Here is a 24,664-nt window from a genome sequence, read left to right on the forward strand (position 1 = left end):
CTTTGGGTTAGAATAATTGGAGAGGGTGGTATTTCAATTCAGACCTTTCCCCACATCTCATGTTCCAGGCATTACACAGCACAGTATGATCCAGTACCCACTTGGGAAAGCTGAAAGGAATGCTCTTCCCTGATTATCCCCAGCTCCTCTCCCCACAGGCACTTAAAAAAATTCATTTTGGATCAATTTTAGATTTGTAGTGAAGTCTCAAAGCTAGTACAGAGAGTTCCCATGGATCAGCCATCTAGTCTCTCCTGTTGTTGACATTGTGCACACCCACTGGGTGCCAAGCTCAGAGGAAGAAGAGTCTCATAGCAAGGCACATGTCTGCAAAATTCCATAAATAGGAGCTTGAGGAGCAGAAAGGGAGAGCTGGGGAACAAAAAAGTTTATATATAAAATATTAGAGCTTCTGTTGTCTTCAAACTTATCAATAACTTCATTGGAAGCTAGAAAAGCCTAATCCAATGCCTTTAAAATTTGGAATGAAAATCATTTCCATCATGAAATCCAGTAGTAAGCAAACTGCATATCAAGTATGATGTTAGACTAAAGATAATTCCAGAACTGTAGAGTTTTGAAATTCTTCTCTCCCATGCCCCCTTTGTCAGATTTATTTCTTTGAAAGGGGAGAAGAAACAAAGGTGGGGAAAGACAAGAGGAGAGGGGAGGGGACATGAAGGGGATGGTGGATTATAGTTCTGTGGTAACCCACAAACCAACAGTGCAGAATGGGGCAGGGAAATAGAGTTGCCTGAACAATCAGAGGATTTTACTGGAGATGTGTTTGGGGATGAGTTAGTGGTAGGTATAGAGAAAATGAAATAAATATAAAGAGCAGAGAGTAGACTAAGAGCAGAGGATAGTTACAGGTAAGCATGGAAGCAGTGGCATGGCTCAGCTTCAAGTTGAACATGGTCACAGTAACACAAATATCAACTTTATTTCATTAGGAAAAGTCATCTCATGTAGGGTGGATGAGGGAAGGCTGTGGAGATAGGAGAGAGGAAAGAAAGAGCAATGTACTAGATCTTGCATCCCTACACCCAGAAGTCAATAGTTAATTAATTAAAAAAAAATTAAGCAGCAGCAGCAGAAGAGCCTATTATTTTAAATCACAGGGGAGTAAATACCAGAAGAAATGGCCGAAAATGGTTCTTGCTAGGGAGTAGGGCTCAGGCATTGGGGGAAATTGCTAAAGGGGAATGCTAGTAAGATTGTATAACTATAAAAATAAAACAATGTCCATGTGTTACAGTAAAAGGTAAAACGTCAACTTAGCACTCAGGCTGACCCAGCTCTGTTCAGAATCGGGCAGAGTGTGGGGGGGGAAGCAGGTGCAATTGTTCTCCTTGTACAAAGTGACTTGGATTCTTCTTAAGGTGGGATCCTTTAATCTGCCTTCCTTCTTGCTGCACCTTCATTTGCATTCTGGGACTTTATTCTGGGGTGAGAGTTCACTTATTTGCACAGTTGTTTGGCTCCTCTGGCAGAAAGGGTGCTGAGTTCCTGAGAGCTGAAGGCAACACTGACTGATCCTGAGGCCATGGCTTTTCCTGAGGGATTTGGATGGGGGGCAGCCACTGCAGCGTATCAAGTGGAAGGTAGGAGAAGCTCCCTCTCCTTTGCCATGGCTGGAATGTTTTGTTTCTGGTGGCTCCATATGCCTGGAGATGAGGGTCAGACAAGGGGAAAAAGGGGAAGAAAAAGGGTCGAAGAATCTGCAGTGTTCTGAATGCAACAGTGCCCCTTTCCAGACAGAAGAGGCCTGTTCCCTTCCGTCTTTCCTCAGGCACCAGGGGTGGGGTGCAGAGGTGCTCATTAAGTTGTAGTCTTACTCATTCCAAGTTTATTTGTCACTCACCTTTTCACTGAATCAGCTGCTTTTATGATTAGTTTCTTGGACATACTTTCCCCAAACCCTTTAAGAAGAAATGAAAATTTCTTCTACTGGTGGAAAAAATATTGAGTAGTTTCCTTCAAAGAGACCATGATTAGTTGGGAAAGTGCCCTAATTGTTCCTAGTGAACACAGAGCCAAGCCTAACCTTGTACATGGCACCTCATTTCCTGGGGACAGCTGAGAAGCAAAGGGAACAACTAATTTTAAGATGGTAACGATGACTCTGAATGGACTTGGGGTCTGAGCCCTGGCTTCCATCCCCCCATGCCTAAGCATGCCAATATGGTACCCTCCCTGAGTCTCGGTTTTTTCATCTGTAAAGTAGGAAGATTAGATTTACTTTTCTAAAGCACATCTATTTTTCCCCTAGGGAATAAAAGGTTAATCGCTTATTACAGGGAAAATATTTATTTGTTCAAAGAAGTGTGTAGAACTCTGGGTTAAACGAAGCTAAGTGAGTCTCTTGGAGTAGTTTCCTAGGGTTGCTGTGACAAATTACCACAAGCTGTGAGGCTTAAACAACCAAATTTATTCTCTTACATTTCTGGAGGCTAGCACTCGTCACTTGAAGATGTAATTAGCTAAGTGAAGATGTGATCATAGTGGAGTAGAGTAGGAACCTAATCCAGTATCACTCATGTTCTTTTAAGAAGGAGGAAATTTGAACACAGAGACATACAAAGGGAACGACATGTGACGAAAGAACCATTATAAGCCAAGAAATTCCAAAGACCAGTGGATACCACCAGAAAAATCAGGAAAGGACACTGCCTAGAGTCTCAACAGGAGCATGGACTTCCTGCAGAACCTGAGTTTGAACTTCTGTCCTCTAGAACTGGCAGGGAATAGATTTCTGTTGGTTAGGCCACTAGTTTGTGGCTCAGCAACCCTTAGAAAACTAAGACACCAACCAGCACTGGTAAGTCAGTCAATGAGAACTTCACCACTTACGGGAAGTGCTATGGTGGTGATAGGTTATTGTAGTGAGGGGTTATGTATGTCAGCATGGCTTCTCGAGGTTGGATGGCCAAGGAGACTCTGTGAATTAATGTCATTTCATCTAAAAATTGAAGGACAAAAAGAGGGTCATTTAAAGGAGGATGGGGAAATTTTTCTAGACAGATATTAGAATACAAGTTGATCCTGGCACATCTCAGGCTATTTATGATTCCCAGCTTCTGCTGCAGTTTCTGAGATGCACAGATAGAAGAATGAGGAATCTCTGATATACCTGCTCTCCTAGCCATGCAGAAGATAACTCCTATGACACGATGCATATTACTGTACATACATGCTCTGGGGTACAAGGCTCTTTTAAAGGAATGCTTAAGAATGCTCTGGTTAGCAGGGATGCCCCTGCCACCTTTCTCACAATGGTATCGTCTTTCATCTTCTCACTGGTAGTTTCTGCTTGGTTAGGGGAGATAATTAAACAGCCTGGCCTTCTAGGAGTAAGGAAAAGAGGAGATGATCTTTGTGAGTTTCTTTCTTGGAAGGGAGGTTAGACAGATCAGAGAGGAGGTGGCAGAGCAAGGGAAGGGCCGAGCCTGGTGACTGTGGAGATGGACCGTAGAGCCAGCCTCCTTAGACGTGGTGTCTAGCTCTACTTTTTACTAGCTTTGTGACTTTGGCAAGTTACACAATTTTCCTGTGCCTCCTGTTAAAAGAGAGAGAGAAAAAATACCCCAACGTTTCAACACATTTCATTTACCAGAGTTTATCTGAGTGAAGAGAGGATTCACGAATTAGGCAGCACCCTAACCTAAAAAGCTTCAGAGAGGTCCACCCGGCAATGTCATCAGGCAGTATTTACCTACAGAAAATGGAAGTTACGTCTAGAAATAGCTGGATTGATCTGTATATGATGTATCCAAGTGCATTCTACTGTCATGTATAACTAATTAGGAAAAAAAAAAAAAAAGAAATAGTTTGGTTGCCACTCAGCCTTGGCCTTGTTTGGATGTGTCAGGACAATTTGCAGTTTATGATTGTTTAAAAGCTTGGCTTCTATGATTGTCCCAGACTTGATTACTTGTTACAAGAATAAATTCTCAAGTTGGGTTGTGGTTTTTTATATTATATTATATTTTTGTATATTAAAATAGATTACAATTCCCTATGTATAGAGGAAGGGTTAAGTAAAAAAAATTTTTTCTTAGTACTTAGGATTGAGCCCAGGACCTTGCAAATGCTATGCAAGTGCTCTACCACCGTGCCTCAGCCCCAGTTCTTTTTATTTCATTTTGAGACACGGTCTTGCTAAGTTGTCCAGCCTGATGTTGAACTTGAAATTCTCTGGCCTTAGTCTCCTGAGCAGCTGGCATTATGGGCATGTGTTACTATATGCAGTTAGCTTTAGCTAAATTCAATTTAATTGAATTAAATTCTCCACATTTGGTCCGTCTATCAAAACTGACCAAAGATTTTGAAAGACTAAACAAAACCTTGGGTTCTGATATCCTTTCTGTCACTATCATAATGGACTTGTTTGGTCTCGGTATATATTTCAGAATTTATGTTGTCAAATTACTTGTATGGTTCTTTATGCTTTGTTCATGTTTTTGTTATTCTAACCATAATGAGATGAATTCATGTACAAAAGATGACTGCATACAATCATTTAAGCCTTTTGAGTAACTATACTCTACTATGGAGAATGTTATGATGGTTATTAGGAGAAAAGAACAAAGAAATTAAAGTACTCTCCTTAATAGGAGTCTTCATGCACTTATCAAAATAAAATAATTCAAAGTTCAAGCAGTAAAGATAGTTCAATAGTACTCAAGCTCATCTGGTTATGATCAAGTCACTTGTGTTGGGTATGATGGCAATTAGGGGCCATAGTCACTACAAATTTACCTGATTTAAAGAGGCATTGATTTTTGTAGTTAGCCTGGTAACACCAGTCATAGTAACCTGGGGATATACAACAATATAAAAATTAGAAAACCCTGGAATAGCCAAGCTCTCCATCCACTACTCAGAATGCCTGCCAACCAATTCTTAGCTACCCCTGGAAGCAAATCATACATTCTCTGTACTTGAGAAATTCCCTTAATGTATTTAGTGACAGTGTCTAGTGTCTAGAGAAATAGTAGCATCAGACACCTCTTAAATATAGCTTTTGATAGTAGTAAAATCAGAGAAAAGGCAAGTATAACATTCAATTTGGTTCAATGCATACACAAACCAACAATATGGGCAAAGAGTAAATTTACAGCTATGTAATATTAACTTGAGAACTTTTATTGAACATTCACCTGTTTCAAAGAGTGTCTTCTAACTCTCTGAACCTCACGATGTCTGATTGGCCATAAAATCCAAGATTTTCCCCAATTTATGGATTGGCTTTAAGTTCTATACAAATGACACTCCACCTCCACTGAGAGTGAATCCCCAGGAATCCCATTGGGTCCTTCCCTCAGTGGAAACTAACTTATCTATCTTCATCTATTTCAAGGTTGGTGTTGTTGGTGCTAATTTTGGTTATTGGCTACTTTGGTCTGTGATGATGGGAGGTTTTATTGGAAGTCTCAGTGGAAACTCTTTGGAAGGCAAGAGTGAGCCAGGCCAAAGAGCAAGATCTAATCGGGGAAATGATCAAATGAGTAAGCAAAGTCTCTGCAGACCAGATAAAGGCGCTTGGTGGCTGGAAGAGGGCCACCTAATCGCATCTGAGCAGAGGTCAGTTAAATTTATTTGCTTAGCTCCTGAACAAGGTCCACTGGGAAACTTGCTTTCCTGTCGTTCTTTTATAGTGTGCTGGAAGGGTAATTACCACGTTGAGTGGAAAGGGAGATTATCGATTTAATTGGTGACTCCATATAAGCAATGACTTATACCCACATAGGTGGTCTCTAGGCCTTGGTAGGAGATGCACATACTTCCACAAGTCTGGTAGCATGATATAATAGTCTTCCATTATCTGTGGTTTACTTTTCCTGGTTTCTGTATCCTGAAGTTTACAGCAAGTGAAAAATGTTAAGTGGAAAATTCAAAAAATAAACAATTCACAAGTTTTAAGTGTTGCACTATTCTTAATAGCAGAGTAGTCTTTCTCCTATATGTTTCCTCTTCTCATTTCGGAACAACTAATCATTGTATGTTAGGATAAAAGTGACTGTTTCCCTTAGCCAAAGCACATCTTACTTTCCTTGCATACTTATATACAGAGTTGTGTCCTTTCTTATATAAATTAAAATTACATGTATTAATTAGAATTCTTAATACTTTGTGTTCTTAATTTCCAATGAACACTGGAAATCAAGTAATGGTAAATTGTCTGTCACACCAGCAACCTGGCAAATCTACAAATGGTTACCTACAGAAGCATGTACTTTCCCATAGTATGGTTTGTCAGTGTGGCACAGACCGTTCTTATTAATGATCCCAAATATCTTCAATTTCTCTGTAATTAGAAACTATGGGAGGCAAAATTTCATCTCAATTTTCCATTCCTGATGATAAGAATACTAAAACCTTCTGGTTTGGAAAGGACATATTTTCTATGGAAATTTGATCTTACTTACTTCTATTTAACCCATTTTAGAAAATTTTATTTAGATTGATTATAAAGATGAACTACTAAATAGCCAGATATCATCTTAAGTTATATATATTTTTTACTAATGAAGTTTTAATATAGATATAACATAAATTTATTTTTCCAAGGAAAACTAGGTAGTAAAAGTTATGCATCCTCAAAATATTTAGCACTGAAAACTGTGAAGACATGCCTCTTTCCATCAAACTAAGAATCTTTTTGTTTATTAAAAATTGCTCAGATCACGTGGACATGAAAGGAATTTGGGTTTATTATTATTTTTGGAGAGAATACATCATATATAAAGTTATTTTTCTTAAAACCAATTAAATAGAGTTAAGAATTTAACTTGACAATATCGTAAAAAAGTGGAAAAATATGAGACATATTGTACAGGTATATGCACATAAATTGATGGGCAGAACAGAACTCAGAGCATTTTTTCTAAAAATTTTGTCATGTGCCAATTACAATAATACAAATCTCATTAATTTATTGAAGCATATCTGTATCCAAATTGTTCTTCTGGCCAAAGGAACAAAATTTCCTGCCCAGATGGCTAACGCTTTTAAATAATATTTGTGAAAAAGACCTTTAAGATTGAAAAAAAAAATTTTCTTTAATAAGGAACCTGGTGAAGAGGCAATCTTTGATTCATTTAAGGTTTTAGGTCCTTCTATGTACCAATTAAACAATGTATCCCATTGTTTTTTGGTGGCATTTTGGATTCTGACTTTCATCTTGAATTTCACAAATGATCAAAACTTCCCCACTGAAGCAACTGTAATTCTATTTTGTCCTTAGTTTAACCCATTTTGTAAAACAAACAAACAAACAAACAAACAAAACAAAGAAAACACAGGTTCTGGATCATAACTGCTGTATATAACATTAGCTAGTAATCTAGAAAGTGAGGTCTCAGACTTCTGGAGACACTGACTCCTTCAATTTGGATAAACCCATTTTCAAAAGATGTTTAAATAAGGACTCTAAATTGATCCAGCCTAGTTTAATTACTTTGTCAAATACAATTCTGGACACTGATCAGTTAAAAAAAAATGCTCAGGTAAAATAAAAAAACCTCAAAATACCTGGAACTCAAATCTGAAAGAGAACTCTCATGACCCAAACTGCTGCCCAACTTAATGGGCACAATGGGTCCTTCTGGGCACATTTAGTTACTTGGTGCTTCTGGGCCTTGCTGAATGTGTACTTCAGATCTCACTTCTGATGCTAAACAAACAAACAAACAAGCTTCAGACAAATTAAATTTAGCAGAGTTTACTGAGCAAGGAAATGATTCATGAATTGGGCAGCACTGTGAACCAGTAAAGATTCACAGAGTCCCACCTGTCCATGTGCACAGACAGTATTGATAAAAAGAAAATGAAGGTGACATATAGAAATAGCCTACTTACAATTCAGCATCTGCCTAATTTGGACATATCTGATTAATTTGCAGTCTGTGATTGGCTGAAATCTTGTCTGCTGTGATTGGCTAAGATTGGGTCACTTGTCATAAGCATGTACTTCTCAGGTTGTGTTTATTTACATATTAATTTAGGTTACAATTCTCTAAGTCTGGAGACAGCTTTAGGACAAATTTAACTTAATCTGAAATATGGAGATAATTATGATGTCTACTCTATAGCACATTTAAGAGGTTTAAATAAGATGGTGCATGTTAAATTATTGCACTTAGTAAGTGCTCGATGTATGGTATTCACATTTAAGGATGGCACAAAAGACTGACGATGACCATGGGACTCTGTGGTTAACTTGGCCTAAGTATGCAATCAGTTGTGCAAGAGAATACAGTGAGTTCTAGTTCTAAGAGACTTTCCCTGGTTTGTTATGCCAATTTACACTCTCACTATTGGTGAGTGAAGGCACACTTTGTCAACTTCTAGTCCATGCTCACTTAGGACTTGGGGCAACCTTAACTGTCCTGAGCGCCTAGCTCCCTGTGGTCTCTGCTGTAGTGCTGCACATTTTCTGTCTGTCTGAAGGTGATGTGTCCTATGTTCTTCTGCATTGAGTTGGCTTCTGCCTTACGCTAAGGTTTTTATGTGTAGTCCTTAACTGGCTATTGTGTTGTTGTTAAGGCTCCATGAACAGCTTCCAGGACCGGGAACTGGACCCCATATGCTACGTCAAGGGTTGTCAGCCTGCTATCTTTGTCGATGCACAGAATCACTTTCTATGTTTGCTTATTTTCTACCCTAGGAGCTCAGGATTTGAATCTCAGCTCAAGCACTTATTAGCAGAGCAGGTGCAAATAAATTTTTTAGGCCTCAGTTCCTTAATTATAACATAGGAGGATGGTCATACCCACTGTGTAGATTTGTTCTGGGTTAGCATATAAAACTGGAACACAAGAGTGCCTGGTGCGTAGTGCTGACTAGATACAGACACTAATACGCTGGTATCTATTCTGTTCTTTCTCTCTCTCTCTGGGGAAGAGTTATGTCATCCTCCATTAGTGGGAATGGGCATTTCTTGTTTTGGCTACGAATTAGAATATACTCCCTCTGTTCTCTTCTTTGACTAGTTCTATCAGGAGATGTCGGGGAGAGTTAGTGTTTAACCATCTCTTTCACCATTGCCTGGTTTATAGAGGCAGGAAATCAACACATGACTTTGTCACATCAGTGTGGCCTATGATTTAGAAGCTGAGGCCAGACTGTCACTTTCTGATTTTGAGAAGTTTTGAACTTTTGTGCTGCCTGGCCTATATAGACTTTGGAAGTAATAGACATTCAGCAAAACTGAGAACTGAGCATGAATTGTGTTTGTAAAACAACTACAACAACAAAAATCGAAGGTTTCAGTGATTTGTTATAAAACATTACCACTTATCTCTTTCAACTGATTTTCAAAACACAGTTGTCTGTATAGGTCTGTTTGTTCTCAGATATTCTCTTGAGAGCTCTAAGAGATTACTAATTTAAAGCCCCCTTACCCCTGCACAAAAATGGAGATATTTTGGCTTTTTTCTTTGGAGTAGAGGACAGTGTCAGGGTCTTTTCAAATGGGGCCAACAGAGCAGGGCTGGGCCAGACCTTCTGATGGCAAGGCTTCCTGACATATTAATGACTTGGTTGTGAATTCCAACAGACCCACGACCCTTCCTTTCTTCTTCCTGTGCCTGTTCATAGCCCTCCTGCCTCTCCTTGGGCTACTTCACTGTTTATGGTATTAAAGGAAAGTTTATTGTTTATTATATAACAATTGGCATGTGGTGCCTTAAGCCTTTTGGAGGAAGGCACAATATAAATCTAATAAATAAATAATAAATAAGTGGTATAAGCAGGAGGAAAATTATGTGTTTTAGGCGAGTTGTAAAGGACCTTGTAAAACCTATAAAGTGCATTTGTTAGACCAAGAGGCAGGGGAGAAAATGCAGATAATCATTGTACATATAGACAGGGGTCTTGCAGTATTTTTAAGTACATAAAAATATCCCTACTTTTTAACCCTGTGTGAAGCTGACCCTGCTCATTGTTTGTGGCTGGGGAGAATGTGAGGCACAAAGGCAGCAGGTGACTCAGGGGTCTTTTGTTGACTTCTTGTATAGGCCACAGAAGAACTATGAAAATGACATTCAGAACCCAATTCTATGGCACTTATGAGCTTATAACTCCCAATGATTTCAGAGAAAGCTCTTGAGGGGTGAGCATGCTCTGTGAAATTCCACAAATCCTAAGCAGAGTCTAAGCTACTCCATTAATGCTTCCTAGAGGGACCTGAGTTTGTGGTCTCAGGGAAGCAAAGGACCCAGTTTTTATGAAAGCCATTATGGATTCTTGTGGTGCCCCGGACACTAATACAATGCTTGCTCTTGATTTAACTTTGACTTTGGCTTTATGTTGGCAGAAATTGAGGTTCGTCTTTGGCTATCTCGGTTTTCCTCCGTGTGTCAAAGGTAGAATACTATAGATAAGGAATTGGAGGCTAGTTTTATGCTTTTCTAAGGAGGAGAATAAACACAGCAGGTGTTTGAGCTGGTTTTAGGTCAAGTGTATGAGTCCATGCAGACTGTTTTTCTCTGCTCCTTTTTAAAAACTTGAGCCATAATAGACATAAACAGATGTAAGCATGGTTCTTTATTTCTTGGTAAGGAAAGAAAAAAACAGGAAGTAAGCATTTATTTATGACTTTTTATCATAGCTTGAAAGTTGATGTGACAGACACAACCCTTACTTCATTCTTCTAGTTTCAAATTTGAAATCCACAGAATCTCAAATTGCCCCCCCCTTTTTTATTGGACCATTAAATTAATAATTTAAAATGTATAGGCTGAGTCAGGGATAATATGCAAATGTTCATCAACTGCTACACACTCACCAATTAGATACCATCTGTAAGCCACAGGTATACACTAGACTGGCAAGGGCAATGACCAACTAGAGTGGGTATAACCCCTGGGGCCACAGTTTTACATCTTAGTTGAATTTTAGCCTTGGTCTTAAGTGTGGAACACATCTGGAATATATCATTGTCTGTTTATGGACTACTGATGAATTGAATCACTTAATTTCTTTCTGTAAACCTCAGATTTATCATCTGCAAAATTCCTAATGCTGGTATTTCTCTCTCCTTTAAATTTCATTAGATGAATATTAGAGCCCTTTCCTTATGTTTTGTGCTTCTTATCTGGGATGATTTTCTCAACTTTTTCTTTCAGAGTACTATATTTAGCTGTATTTGAATTTAGCTACATTCCCTCTATTTTTCAACCCCTTTATTAAATATTTAGTTATGGCAATGGTAATTCTAATTTTTAAGGAATAAATTCTTTGATTGCTTCTCTTCTATAAAGCTATGCTATATTTTCTGAATCTTGTCAACCCTGGGTCTCTTTAATAATGAAAATTTAAGAAATCAAAATTTTAATCCAGCAATGCTTCTCCCTGGTGTTTATTCAAAAGATTTGAAGTCAGTATTTTGAATACCTATCTGCACTCCCATGTTCATTGCAACATTATTCAGATCACCAAGTGACAGAATCAAACTGTGTCCATCAACAGTTTAATGGACAAGAATATATGTTGTATATGCACAATGAAATAATATTTAGTTTTGACAAGGAAAAAATCGTTAACACTGATGGAATTGTAGAACCATATGCTAAATGAAATGAACCAGACACTGAAAGGCAGATATTGCATATTCTCCCTTATATGTGGAATCTAAAACAATTTAACTGCCAGAAGAGGAGAGTGGAATGGCGATCACAGAGGCCAGGGATAGGAGAATGAGAAGATGATGGTCAAAGGGTACGAAGCTTCAGACAGGAGGATTTGTACACATACATATCCATATAAGTATATATGTGTGTATATGTACATAAGTGTATATTTGTCATGGTAGATATAGTTGGTGATTGAATATTGTACATCTCAGAACTGCTAAGAGAATATATTCATATACTATCACCACAAAAAAAATAAGAATTTGAGGTGATGAGTATGTTAACTAGCTTGATTTAATTAACTCACATTGTGTTCATAAATTATAACATCACTTTATATCTCATAGATGTATACAAATATAACTTGTCAATTTTTAAAAACTAAAAGTGTTAAGTGCTCTTTTCTGCGTCTTTTTTTTTTGTATCATTGAGATATTGGGTATTTGTTTACTTTGGTTCTCATCTTTCATGTTGTTTTTGTGCAATGTTTGATGATCCTTAGGTGCTTCTCCATGTTCATGAATGCAAGAATATGATGAGTATCAGCTGCTAATTATGCTTTCTTAAAGGTAGATAGTACAGCTAACAGAAACAGGGTGCTTCTCTAAGAAACAGAGTTCTAGGAAATGGTGGGAACAGTGGACAGGCCTGTCCTGCAGGACTGTGAATGTGAGGAGAGACAGCCAGGATGTAGACCTCAGAGACCACCAGATGGCAAGGATGTTAAGGAAGAATGTGTTTGTTCTTTACCTTTTCTGTTTCCTGACTCTCCTTGCCTTCAAGTTCATGTTTAGCTCTGGAGTCCATTCTGTCTCTCTTGGCTGCCCTTGCACTCAAGAGTAGGAGTCCTTCCCAGTCATGTTTCTCACTTTCATGATGCGATTCTTGGGACTTCACCGAGATGCAAAGCAGTTCCAACTACCTTCTTTATGGAGGAGAGAAACCAGCCAGTCCAGTGGTGAGAAGGATGGCCTTCTGGTTGGTCACCGTGATGGTGACTACTATAAGGCTGCACTGGTTGACCCTGAGACCCTCTGGGGAACCTTCTTTAGTCACCATCTTCAGTGATGAGCTTCTGCAGGTGAGCTTATGTTGTGAAGCTTTGTCTTAGCTTCTCAGACAAACTGCTCCTAGTTTCTTTCTGTTTTCCAGAAGCAGTTGAATAGATGTGGTCTTCTATGGGGACTTTTCCTTGTTTTTAGCAGTTGTGGATTCCTTTAATTTGCTGTCACTCCAATGGGGCCGTGAGAGGGAGAAGAATGAACTGTGTGCTTCATTCCCCACCTTGAACTGGAAGTCTTTATTAACGTGAATAATGACTTGTAATATTAATTTATGTGTAAGTTTGTGAACATGCATTAATATAAGCAAGTGCCTCATGGACTAAGAGGCATTATTCAAGGTTAATGAATAAATTCTCCTCTTCTTTGTACCATTATCATTCTCCTTTTCATTACTCATGCACTCAACTTCTGAAAATGGGTCCTTTGCTTTTTAGGAAGAGGATGAGTGCCATAGACTGAATATCTGTGCCTCCCCCGCCCCACTCCCATTCATTTTTGAGAGCCTAAGCGGTGTGATGCCATGTGGAGGTTTGGCTTTGGCGAGGTGATGGGGTCATGAGGGCGAAACCTGCATGAATGGGATTCCTGCTCTATGACAGAAGCCCTAGAGAGCTGTCTTCTCTCCTTTGCCATGTGAGAACCTAATCAAAGGACAGTCATCCATGAATCAGAAAAGACCCTCACCTGACACCTGGATCTAGGACTTCCAGCTTCCAGAACTGAAGGAATTAAATTTCTATTGTTTATAAGCTACCCAGTCTATGGTATTCTCTTATAGTAGATTGAATCGACTAAGAAAATGAGTTAGTACACAATTAATGGAATTTCAGACAGTCTAACAAGAGAAAGTGATCTATTCAGACTCTGTGAGAAGAGCCCCTGTGGAAGAAGGTTATTATGACCAAGAAAGGCCACACGTCTACCAGTTGTTCCTGGGGTCAGCGCTCTAAACATCATATCTTACCTCCCAGTATTTCTGTTGAGCACAGATTCTTCATGTACGAAGTTTTCCTGTATCTCAGTTGTCTTCATGAGTAGTGCTGAAAACTATTCACTGGTTTGAGTAGATTATTTATTTACTTTTTAAAATATATTTTTTAAAATTGTAGATGGACACAATACCTTTATTTTATTTATTTATTTTCATGTAGTGCTGAGGATTGAACCTGGTACCTCACATGTGCTAGGCAAGTGCTCTACCACTGACCTACAACCCCAGCCCCTAAGGTTATTTATTGATAACTGTTGGCTTTTGTGTTCCCTGTACTGGCACATTCTGAATACAGTGGATGCTTATAGTATATGTGTATAAAAAACGTGGTTTTGTATTCTAAAAGTAATACAAGGTAATGGCAAAACATTTAAAAGATAGAAACAGCAAAAATTTTAAAAAATTAAAAATTAGCCAAGGAAGTATTTTTAAAAATTTAAAAATGAATTTTTGGTCTTTATCTATTAATTCATGGACTTAGGTGCACACATATACTTACGTGATCCCCACAGGAAAGTTCTGAAAATGGTTTTAATTTTCTTAAGAGAGTTGCAAATATCTTGATAAGATATGAAATGTCTGCATTTTTTTCCCTTCCTATGCTCTCTCTCACTTATCTTTGCACATGGATGTTACACAGAAAGCTAAATATGAGCCCGTATATCTGACCTTGTGCAACAAGAAACAAATAGCCACATTTCCATGATTCATTTAAAAGGTGGGTTCTGCATACTCGCCTTCATATTGGTACATGAATTTTTTTGTCACTACTAAATCAATCAGCTGTGATAGGACATTTGTTTATTTGGATGATTATATGCCAGCATTGAACTGGAAAAAGAAGGTACTAGTTGTGTTGTCCTGCCTGGGCTTGCCCATCTGGTAGGGGGTTCCTTTCCAGCTAAGCTCACTGGTGCACAAGGTTAAGTGATCCTAAAAAAATTATTAGGGCAGCACATAAATCCCTAAGTCAGAAATATGGAACTCATTTCATACTCTTTTTCTTACTCCCTCCTTTATTTAATCAATTTTTTTTTTACTCTTTCTCCTCTAAACCCCTTAATTACACGTCTTTTTCTTTATTATTTCTACGTTTCCTTTAGCTCTGGAACTTACCATCTCTTGTGTTTCTAATGTCTCCTTTCCTCTTTTCCATTTGCCTCCAATCTCTCCTGCCTATTGCTGCTAACAAGGTCTTTTACAATGGTGATCACCTTATTATTTCTCAAAAGGGAGCACAAACTCTGAAATCAAAGAGACCAAGTTTTAGTCCTGACTCCATCTCTTACCAGTTGTGTGATTTTGGAGATATCTAAGCTTCGTAGGACTCAATTTCCTTATTTGTAAAGAGGAACAATAATAGTGCCTATTTTAGAATTACTAAAAATATTAAATCTTTCTGAATATCAAAGGCTCAGAACAGTCCTGGGCAAGCTACAAGTGTTCAAGAAACCTTAATCATTATTAAAACATTTTAATGTCTTTTTATCTGCTACAGGATGTTTTCTGAACTTCTTGCATGGAAGAACAAACTCTTTTTAATTTTATCTCTGACTCCACCCCAGGTTCCTGTCTTGCTTTTCCCCTAGTATCTTATTCTTTAACAAAATGAAACACATGAAATCCTTTTAACGTGCCGTGACCTTCATGCCTCTGTCCCTTTGTGCATGTGATTCCCTTTGCTTGAATGCGCATGTGACAATTGGCATGAATGAGACCAACAGAAGAAATTAGGAAGCCTCATTTCCTGGCCTGAGCTTTTCTTACTCCAGATACGGCCTTTGTCATTTTATCCTTTATGCCACTCTCCTGAGCATGTTACTGTGTGCACGGTAGGGGTAATAAGGGGCTGAGTGTCTGATGGGGCAAAGGAAACCCCCCAAAGAGATTCTTAGAACGATCCATCTGTTACTATATTATTTTGAACAATATATACTATGCTTTTTTTTTTTCTTTTTTAACCTGGTAGCATTTGAATGTAACTCCATGCTTCTAAAAGTGACCAATACCACAGAGGTGTCCATATGGATGTTGTAGCTGTGTGGTTTTCCTCTGAATGGGTGGTCCCCACTGGCTGAAGCTGGAGCCCTGTGTTTTCCTTCTATCCTACTTTGTGGACTACTTCATTGAGTTACCCTAAGTCAGAAGAGCAGATCTATCTTGGTTTGGATCTTTCTCAAGGTGCCTGTTCTTTCTTTCATTAGTGTGGATAATCAGAATTTGATTGTAAAGTATGACCGGGCCAAATACAAGGGCTTTTAAAATTATCTGCTGTTTTAGATTATCCAGGCCACTGATTCCCCTTCCTTAGCATGGATAATTGAGAGTAGACTGGGCTGAAGAATGTTAAGCAGAACCAATTGACAAAATAAATGAGATTTAAAAACTCCTTTACATTTAAATAATAAAAAAGTCTTTTTTTTTACATTTGAAAGTGCTTGTTTTATATTTTGAAACTGTAAATACATTTGATTTTCAATTGCTGTAAGACAGGAAAGTATTTCCTATGATGTGTTCATTTAAAACCTATTTAAATTGAATACTAATTATGATATACACTTAAGAGAATTAGGAGAAAATTGAAAATACAGAGAGGTCAGACGGTTTCATATTCAATGTCAAATCTTGTAAGCATGTTGATGCTTCATCTAGGTAACTGAGAGGGTGGGATCGACTTCAAATTCTGAAAATCTTTTGATAGTAGAGGTTTCAGTTTCTATCCCCTAATAAGCAATGATCATTTAGAGAAGGGCATGCCTTGGAACGAATATTTAAGAATTAAAAGATTCTGATTTCTGTCTTCCTCCTCTCATCTTTCCGTTCAGCGCTGAATGCAGGTAGAGATGTATTTGCATGCCATTTGACTGGGAATTTAGAGGGCATTTTCCCCACAGGAACAATCCTGTAAATGAGGGTTGGTGTCACTGAATACCCTTCAGGTGTGTGATGAGATAAATAGATTTTGGGGGTTGGCTTGGGAATTTGGAACATAATGTAAGAAGCAATGGTGAGTTTCTGGGCATGTGATGCATAAACAAGGTTTCTGAAACATTACCCATTTTTATGTTGGGAATTGCCAAGCTAAAGCTTAAAGTCTCCCACAACACCTATGAATAATCATTTAAATACTGGCTTTGAGACCTGGGGGAAAAAGTGTATTATTTACTCTAAAGACAATAATCTTACTTGGAGTCATTGTAGTCCATCATGCAGATGCATACTTGGGGATCTTTGAAAAAGCAACATTTTCTCTAGATGGTCCATTACTTTATATAACTTATAAATTACAACCCAGGGCTAGCTGGTAGGTGCAGGTAAGGGATACACACCAGTCATCTTGTAACAGAATGCGGGGGTGCTGCAGCTCTTTCACAAGGAGAAATATTATGAAGGGGCTTTGATCACTGCCTGTGGTGTTTTTTTGTAAACCAGACTATGGGAAGGAAGTGATGGAGTCTAGAGCATATCCTTTGGTCCCATGGTGCTGAGAACTTGGCAAATGTAGTCACACAAAAATTCTTGTTGCCCAGCTAGTTTAACAAAGAGAGAACCGAGGGGTTCTAACCATAGACATTATATAACTAAAGCCAAATATTTTCCTAGGATCATCCCGCTAACCACAACTAAAGATGAGATGCAGCCATGATTAAAGCTATGATACTGTTGGCTTGCTGTTGGGTGATGCCTTTTCTCTTGGTTTGAGAGAGATTATTCAAAAGATCCAGAATCCTTCTCCATGTTGAACTTGGAGACCTGTTTTCCTTGCTATGAAGTGAATAATTAAGTTCTGAGTATTTATTTGAATTACTACTATATAGTTATTAGTTTATTCCAATGAGATATTTGTTTACTGTGAGGACTACAGCCTGGAGGTATGAAGGTGAAAAGAATGGTCATTTAAATCCAAAATTCGGATGGGGAAGTGAGGTGTGCGCATGACTGATAGGATGTGATGACTCTCACTGTTAACAAACAAAGAGAGTGCTGTTGGAACAAACCCAGAGAGGTGGCGACACAGGAATGTGTGTGTGTGTGGGTTGTGACATCTAAGTTGGATTGTGAGAGATATGCATTTAGTTTAGTTTTCAGGGATAGGCACAAGGAAGAGAATATCATCAGATTAAATACTTTGAGCCAACACATAGAAATAGGAATATTTATGTTGTATTTGGGGAACTGTGTAGTCATGTCCTGTTAAGTAGCTCAATGATTTTGAATTTAAAGTGTGTGTATGAATCACTCAGAGTTCTTCTTATCACTTGGAAACTCATATACGATGATATAACAGTATTTACAAATAGCATCCAGGGATCTACATTTTTTTTCTATGTGTCTTATATGATTGTTTTGAAAGTGACCAATTTTGGTAAAGCATGCCATAGTCTGTGTTTTCTGATAATAGGCTGAATGGCAGGATCTGAAGCTACAAAGGTAGAAGAGATTCATGTTGTGATGCACACAAAGTTCCAGGTTAATGAGTGGGTTTTAGGGTCATGTGTATTAGGTATTTGGTAGCCATAAAACTTAAGCAAAGGGAGTAATAGAATCAGTTTCATATATTAGAATTTTAAATGCACCATAGAGGATGAGCTGAACTCAGAAGACATGGAGGTTGGGAACAGTTGTCAAGTTGTTCAATGGACAAGATGCTGCTGCTGCTGCTGCTGCTGCTGATGATGATGATGATGATTCAGGAGAAGACCTTGATTTAGGTGAAAGGGACAAGATGGAGAAAAATAAAAGAGGAAAGAGACATCACTGAGGGAGAACCAAAAGGGTATGCTCATGAGTACATTGTAGGGTACAAAGGAAATAAGAAGACCAAGATGTCCTATGTAATTATTTTTAGGTATCTGAATGGTTGATAATGCAACACGTAGAAGTAAAATACCCTAGAGAAGGAGCAGTTTTGGAGGTTGTATGGTAGAAATATAGTAGGTTCCATTTGCACTTGAGATTCCCTTTGATGAATTTCAGGAAGTGTCTGGGAGGCAACTGAATATTCAAAGTTCCATTTTAGGTTGGATTTGCTCATAGTCACTGGGGTATATCTGATGATTGAAGTCATAATGTAAAGAGAATGCTTGAAATAGGGCTGGAAAGGGAAACAGGGAGAAGATCAAAGATGAGCAAGTTTTCAATGTCTGAACTAAGTTTTTGTGGAAGAATTAGAAAAAACTTAGATGCTGACATTCTCACAGAATCTCATAGTGATCAGAAGAAGTTTAGGAGCCTCCTAGGCCAGTGAGATTTAAATGTGTTTTCATGCGGCATACCAGAGTTTTAAGAAAATCTAACTCAGGACTTTCATAATTAAAAGACATAGATGGGACTTCTGTATTTGTTGGGGAGGAGGTGAAGAAGTTGTGCCTGTCCACTCAGAATTCCCTTCTTCATGTCTCTTTCACTACAGTGCGACTACTGAATCCTCTCCAGGGAACATGTTTCTTTTAGAAACATCAATATACTTTTCTTATTTTATAGGAACTGGAGTGATTGATTGACATGATCAATGTCACACAATGCCTTGGTGACAAAGGGAGAACATGTTGATTTGATAAGCTCCACAAGAAACAAAGGAACAAGAGGAAACAGGGGGCTTAGAAACAGTATTGGTGGTGCAGGCAATGTGTATGTTTGAGGGACAGAGGGAACAATCTGAGTTGAAATATTCAGGAAAGGACTGCAGGGGTGGTAGATTTTGAGAGGCTAGGAGAACACTTAGGGATTCAGTTTCTTGTTTATTTAAAAGTCAGAGCTAAAGGCTTGCACTGGGTTGGAGGAAGAAGATGGGTCAATTTTAATCAGGTTTTGCACCAGTGTGATCAAAAGATCTCACAAGAACAACACAGAGGAGGAAAGGTTTAGTTTGGTTTGTGTTTTCAGAGGTTCAGTCCAGGGTCTGCCTACTCCATAGCTCAGGGCCCAAGAGAAGGCAGACCATCATGGTAGAAGGGCGTGGAGGAGGAAAGCAGCTCAAGACATGGCAACCAGGAAGCAGAGAGCTCTGTGCACCAGACACAAAATATAAACCCCAGAGGCACACCCTCAGCGACTTCCTTCATTTATACCCTACCTGCCTACCTTTGGGGAACACCTTATATTAAACTCATATTAGATCTTTCCAATATCTACAAAATTTAGGCATTTTTTTGTGTGTATGTTGTGATGTGATTACTGCTCACATCCCATCCAAATTCCAATAGCAGTGGAAATTTCATGGTGGAACAGGCAGATGAGTCAGAGTAAAGAACAGCTGTAGCTTTCTTTTCCATGTAGAGGGGCTTTGGAAGGGCACCTTTGGGAGGTGATGTCTTGGTAATGTGTCGTAAAGCCATCTTGGCAAAGCAAACAGTCTACTTATTAGCATGTATATTTATCTAAAAGGGGTCTTTTTAAGAGCTGCTGATGGAACATCTGTTTATGTTACCAATTGGTACATAGTAGAGATAAATTTGTAGCCACCATAATTAGTGTCTAACATGAAAAACCCAGAAAACTCTCCGTTCGCAGGGCCACTTTGAGACACTGGCAGAATCTGCCAAGACTGATCACTGACCCAGTGATTCTTGGGGGACCTTGAGGAAAGTCAATTAGTTTCTGAGTCAAAGGAATCTCAAATTTTTCTAAATGGCCTTGCTGCCATCAGAAAGTTCTGTTCCAAAATTAGTAAGCTGCTACAAGTTCCAAGCCAATGTCCTTTCTTAGAAAGATGCTTATGGGATGTAAATCTTTTTAAGTACCCTTTACTGTACCAATTGTTTCCTTTACAAAAAAGCTCATTGGTTTATTATTAAATGGTCTATTTAATAGTGTCAATAAATTCTAAAATTGGAGACTGGGTATTGTAATTTTGGATGTTTTAATGGTCCCCATTGTCTAAGTTTCTTGGCCTTGCATCATTAGCTTGACCTTTGTCTGTTTTAATGGTCTAGAAAAAGTCCCCCCAACTACACAGAATTGTTATATTGGCTCTTGATATATGTGATCCAAATCTGGAAATTACTTATTTGAATGATTGGAGTAGGTCTACAAGACAAAAAAAGTGAATGATTCCAAATTTTAGATAAAAATTTCAAGCAAAAATTTATTATAAAATGTTTAATATATTTATTATTTTGTGCTAACTGTATATAATAACTGTCTATAAAGAGCACTGGAAGATTATAATGCTAACTATAGATTTAAAGATACTGTATAAGTCTTTGTTACTGGCACCAGTGCTTTATATTTTACTGGCATAAGAAAAACAAAAAATTAAATTTGATTTCTTATTCTCATAAACAACATAGTTTTATTACTTAATCTCTTCAAGAGTTATTCCTCTCAGGTAAATAACAATACCTTTTGTAATTTATTAGAAGGGAGACATGAAATAATAAGGCAGCCTGGGATTTTTAAAAAGAACTCAATAAATTCTCATCCTTGTCATCATTTATCACTATCATAGCCACCATCACTATTATCACCATCACCATCACCATCACTATTATCACCATCACCATCGCCATCACCACCACAAGGTAATATGTTCCTTTGAGTCCTCTGAGAAGCAGACACCAAGATGATGAACAAGCAAGAAGTTTATTAGGAAGAAATATCATGAGAGAAAACGAGGAGGAAGGCAGGAGAGGCTGACATGCCTGTGAAATAAGTGATGGAGAGGGAAGAAAGAAAGTTTGAATGAATCATTTAGACTTTCATCCATTAAAGAGAAGGTCATCGAGGTCTTTATGCATTGGATTCTTGATCTAAAGTTGCCTGTTGCAAGTATCTCACATCTTCCAGGAACAGGCCTGTTGCAGCTGACTTGCCCTAGGTAGCATTGGTTGGGATCAGCTCAGGGAAGTGGAGCATCACTGCAAACACTGTGAGGTGTTTCAGGACTCATGACTGGGCATGGTCAACCTGGAGGTTGGAGGTTTGCAAAATGTGTTCTATGGTTGTCACAGACAGAATTGTGAAGAATGAAAAAAAAAAAATCTTCCCATATTTTGTAATTCTTAAAATTTTCCATTTTGAACCTGTCTTATTTAACATTTGGGGGAAGAGATACAATAAAAAATCAAAAAAATATATTTTCTTTTTCTTGAGTAATGTGAAATGCTTGTAACTTGCCTAAATCTGCTCTTTATTGTGCTCAAATATTCTGGTACGGCTGTGCTATTACCTCAACTGGACCTTTCCATAAAAAGTTTTATTTTTCTGCTCTAACTTTAATTTCTATTTAGAAACCTGATTTGATGAGAGTGTGAAAGTTTAACTGTTTGTAACAGGATTCAATTAAAATAGGTCATTCTTGGGGCTTTGAAAATGGTAAGTGGCCTTGGGCAAATTGGAACAAAAGTTATAAAATTCAATTGGATGCATCACAACATTTAACATCTTTAAGGAAGACGTTTTATCTAATAGATTCAATTTAAAAATATTTAGTGTAGGTCATCAGCTTAAGCACCTAAAAATGTGTTTGTTTGTTTTTTTCTCCCTTTAGTTATAACTAAGATCAGGACACCTGGACTTTGATCGACAAAATAAACAATTTGTGGTGGGACCTTGAAGAAAAGTCAATTAGTTTCTGTGACTTTACCAGTAGGTTAAAAAGGAGATTGTAATATTGGTGAATAATGTGCTCAGCGATGTTTACATAAAAGATGCTTTGTCATTGTAAAGTATTATTGAATATTTATGGTCTACCAGACTGAGCCAAATGGCCCAGAGGAAAAAACAGTCAGATTTATGTAAACCTTGTTCAGTGTCCCAGATTCTTCAGGATGGGTGCTCTATATGTGAATGAATAAATAAATTGTATATATATTATTTTAAATTTTGAAGGTACATCAATATTATCTGGGGTGTTCGCCAATGTGCCTGACCTATGACATTGAAATGAAATGTCTGCCTCTGGGTTTCTATTTCAATCTCATTAATATTTTTAAAGCCAGAGGCACTGATGGCAAGTAATGTTTTCTTACAGTTTTGTATCTGCAAATAAAGGTAAATTGTATCTTTACCTAAAACCTACAAGAAATGATTGTTGCTCATCCATGGGGTTGCTCTCAGAATTCCAGGGCTGAAATTGTATATCTTATAAATCATTTTTCCCCCTTTATTAAAAAAAAGCGTTCTACTTACTCTCTGCATAGTAGTTTTCTATCACTTTATTGTGAGAAATCTGAGCCTCAGAGAAATAATAATAATAAAAAATATTAGCTGTAAACACTGCCCAAGGACTTGGTGCATCTTACTGAGTCACAGAATGCAGATGTATTGGAATGTGAATAAGTGATAGGGGACGGGAGGCACAGAAGCAATTTGTTTGGATGGGGTCACTGCTTAATCCAAATGGGTTCAGCAAAAGAATTCATGAAACGTGACAGTGGGCCAAGAGGAACTTGCTGTGACATTTCAGATTCCTCTGTTTCTTCTAATTAACCATTTCACATATAACAAAATGTACAGTATACACAGACCCAGGGAGACCCAGTTGTACCAAGTGCAAACCTGTCTGTGGGGAATGGATGGCTCTGTTCTCCTTAGGCAATGGCCTATGACTCAATAATACCTCAAGTTGAGCTTTTAATTTCTATGATCCATTGATTCTGAAGAGCATTTTCCTGTAAGACAAAAAACTATACCAGCGTTCCCTTATGATAGACCCTGACATTAAATGAACTTGGATATATGGCACAGATTCTAAATAGACTGCAAGTCTAACAAGATATTTGCAAACATGAAAACCACATAGAGAAAAAGCTTGTCATCATGATAATGGTAGAAAAAATAACAATAACAATAACAGCTGCCTTAAAAAAATTTACCTACCATTTGCCAGTCAGGATGCTAGACGTTTTACACACATCCTTACAAAAACCTTGAAGGTGAATATAATTATTCCCTTTTGATGGAGGAGGACGTGGAATCAAAGAGGTTAAATTGCCCAAGAAGAATTTGGACGTGGGAATTTTAAGTCCTCATTCCCGTCAGGCAAGTTGGGAATTCTTGCCTCATTAGTTGGGGGGTTCAAAATTATTTAGGGTGCAAGTATCTGGACGTGACCCATCTCTTTTCACGTCAGACCCTTCAAGGATACCTCTCCCCAGCCTACCTCACTCTTCTTGGGAAACAGGAACTAGGATGTAAAACCCCAGTGTTATATCTCAGTATCTGGAGCATTGTAGTGCTTCATAAGTATTTGTTGAAATGATAGAAAAATCCAGCTGCCTCTGAAGGCTAGGATTTTTTCACTCATCTAAAAAGGATGCTGTTGGCCTATTTTTTATGAATGTCCAATTTATATCGGCATTCCAGAAAACATGCATCAAAGTGGAATTATGGAAAATAAGATGTTCATGTTTCATCGAGTAACAGAATTCATCTAACCTGCCCAATTCGTAAAAGAGATTCAGGGAGTCAATTTTGGAGTCTAATTGTGTTGTACAATGAAAATCTGCGATTCATGACTGATAGGAAAATAGTGAAAATTGAGTTAGTTCTTCTAAAAGTTTTGAACACAGGCCAGGCTTATTCCCAGGAGTCTGGGTTTCTCCGAGAATTTTATGTTTCGAGTGATGTCAACAAGAAGTTACAGATGAATAGCACCTTGTAGTTTCCATGCAATGAAGGGAGGAAAGAGTTAAAGGGTTTAATGAAGTATTGCAAAGGGTGATGCTTCTGGGCATTGGAGGGTTGAATGTAGGGCACCTTTTGCATTTTAAGCATTGTTGTTTTATCCCTTGTCCCATAGTTATGTAATAAGAGAATTTATTTTATTTTTTTTTAGAGGGGAAAAAAAAAAGCCCACTGAGAAAAGTACTTGCTGCCCTTGGGGACAGCTTTTTACACTGTGTTTTGTAAGAGCTGTTCCTCCTGCCGCAGAGCTCTGAATTAGGATGAATGCCCTTCTTAAGGGCTGAGACCAGAACAATGACTGAATACCAGCCAACCCAAAGGAACCCAGAGCTGTGTGGGCA

The 24,664-nt window shown here is 38.1% G+C and overlaps 1 protein-coding gene across 4 annotated transcripts in view; it reads left to right on the forward strand.

Annotated features, from left to right (window-relative positions):
• The first annotated feature begins 1,400 nt into the window (after positions 1-1,400).
• The window catches only part of LOC101968782 (cytosolic beta-glucosidase), a 108,728-nt gene continuing 85,464 nt past the window's right edge, over positions 1,401-24,664 (forward strand). The window contains exon 1 of one of the 4 annotated variants that reach the window (XM_078021138.1): positions 1,401-1,604. In XM_078021138.1, coding sequence (XP_077877264.1) covers positions 1,547-1,604 — 58 coding nt within the window. In that variant the 5' untranslated portion in view covers positions 1,401-1,546. The remainder of the gene's footprint in view (positions 1,605-24,664) is intronic. The other 3 variants (XM_078021139.1, XM_078021140.1, XM_078021137.1) reach the window with 3 other exon arrangements.

This window comes from Ictidomys tridecemlineatus, chromosome 9, assembly GCF_052094955.1.
Source record: "Ictidomys tridecemlineatus isolate mIctTri1 chromosome 9, mIctTri1.hap1, whole genome shotgun sequence".
NCBI lineage: Eukaryota > Metazoa > Chordata > Mammalia > Rodentia > Sciuridae > Ictidomys > Ictidomys tridecemlineatus.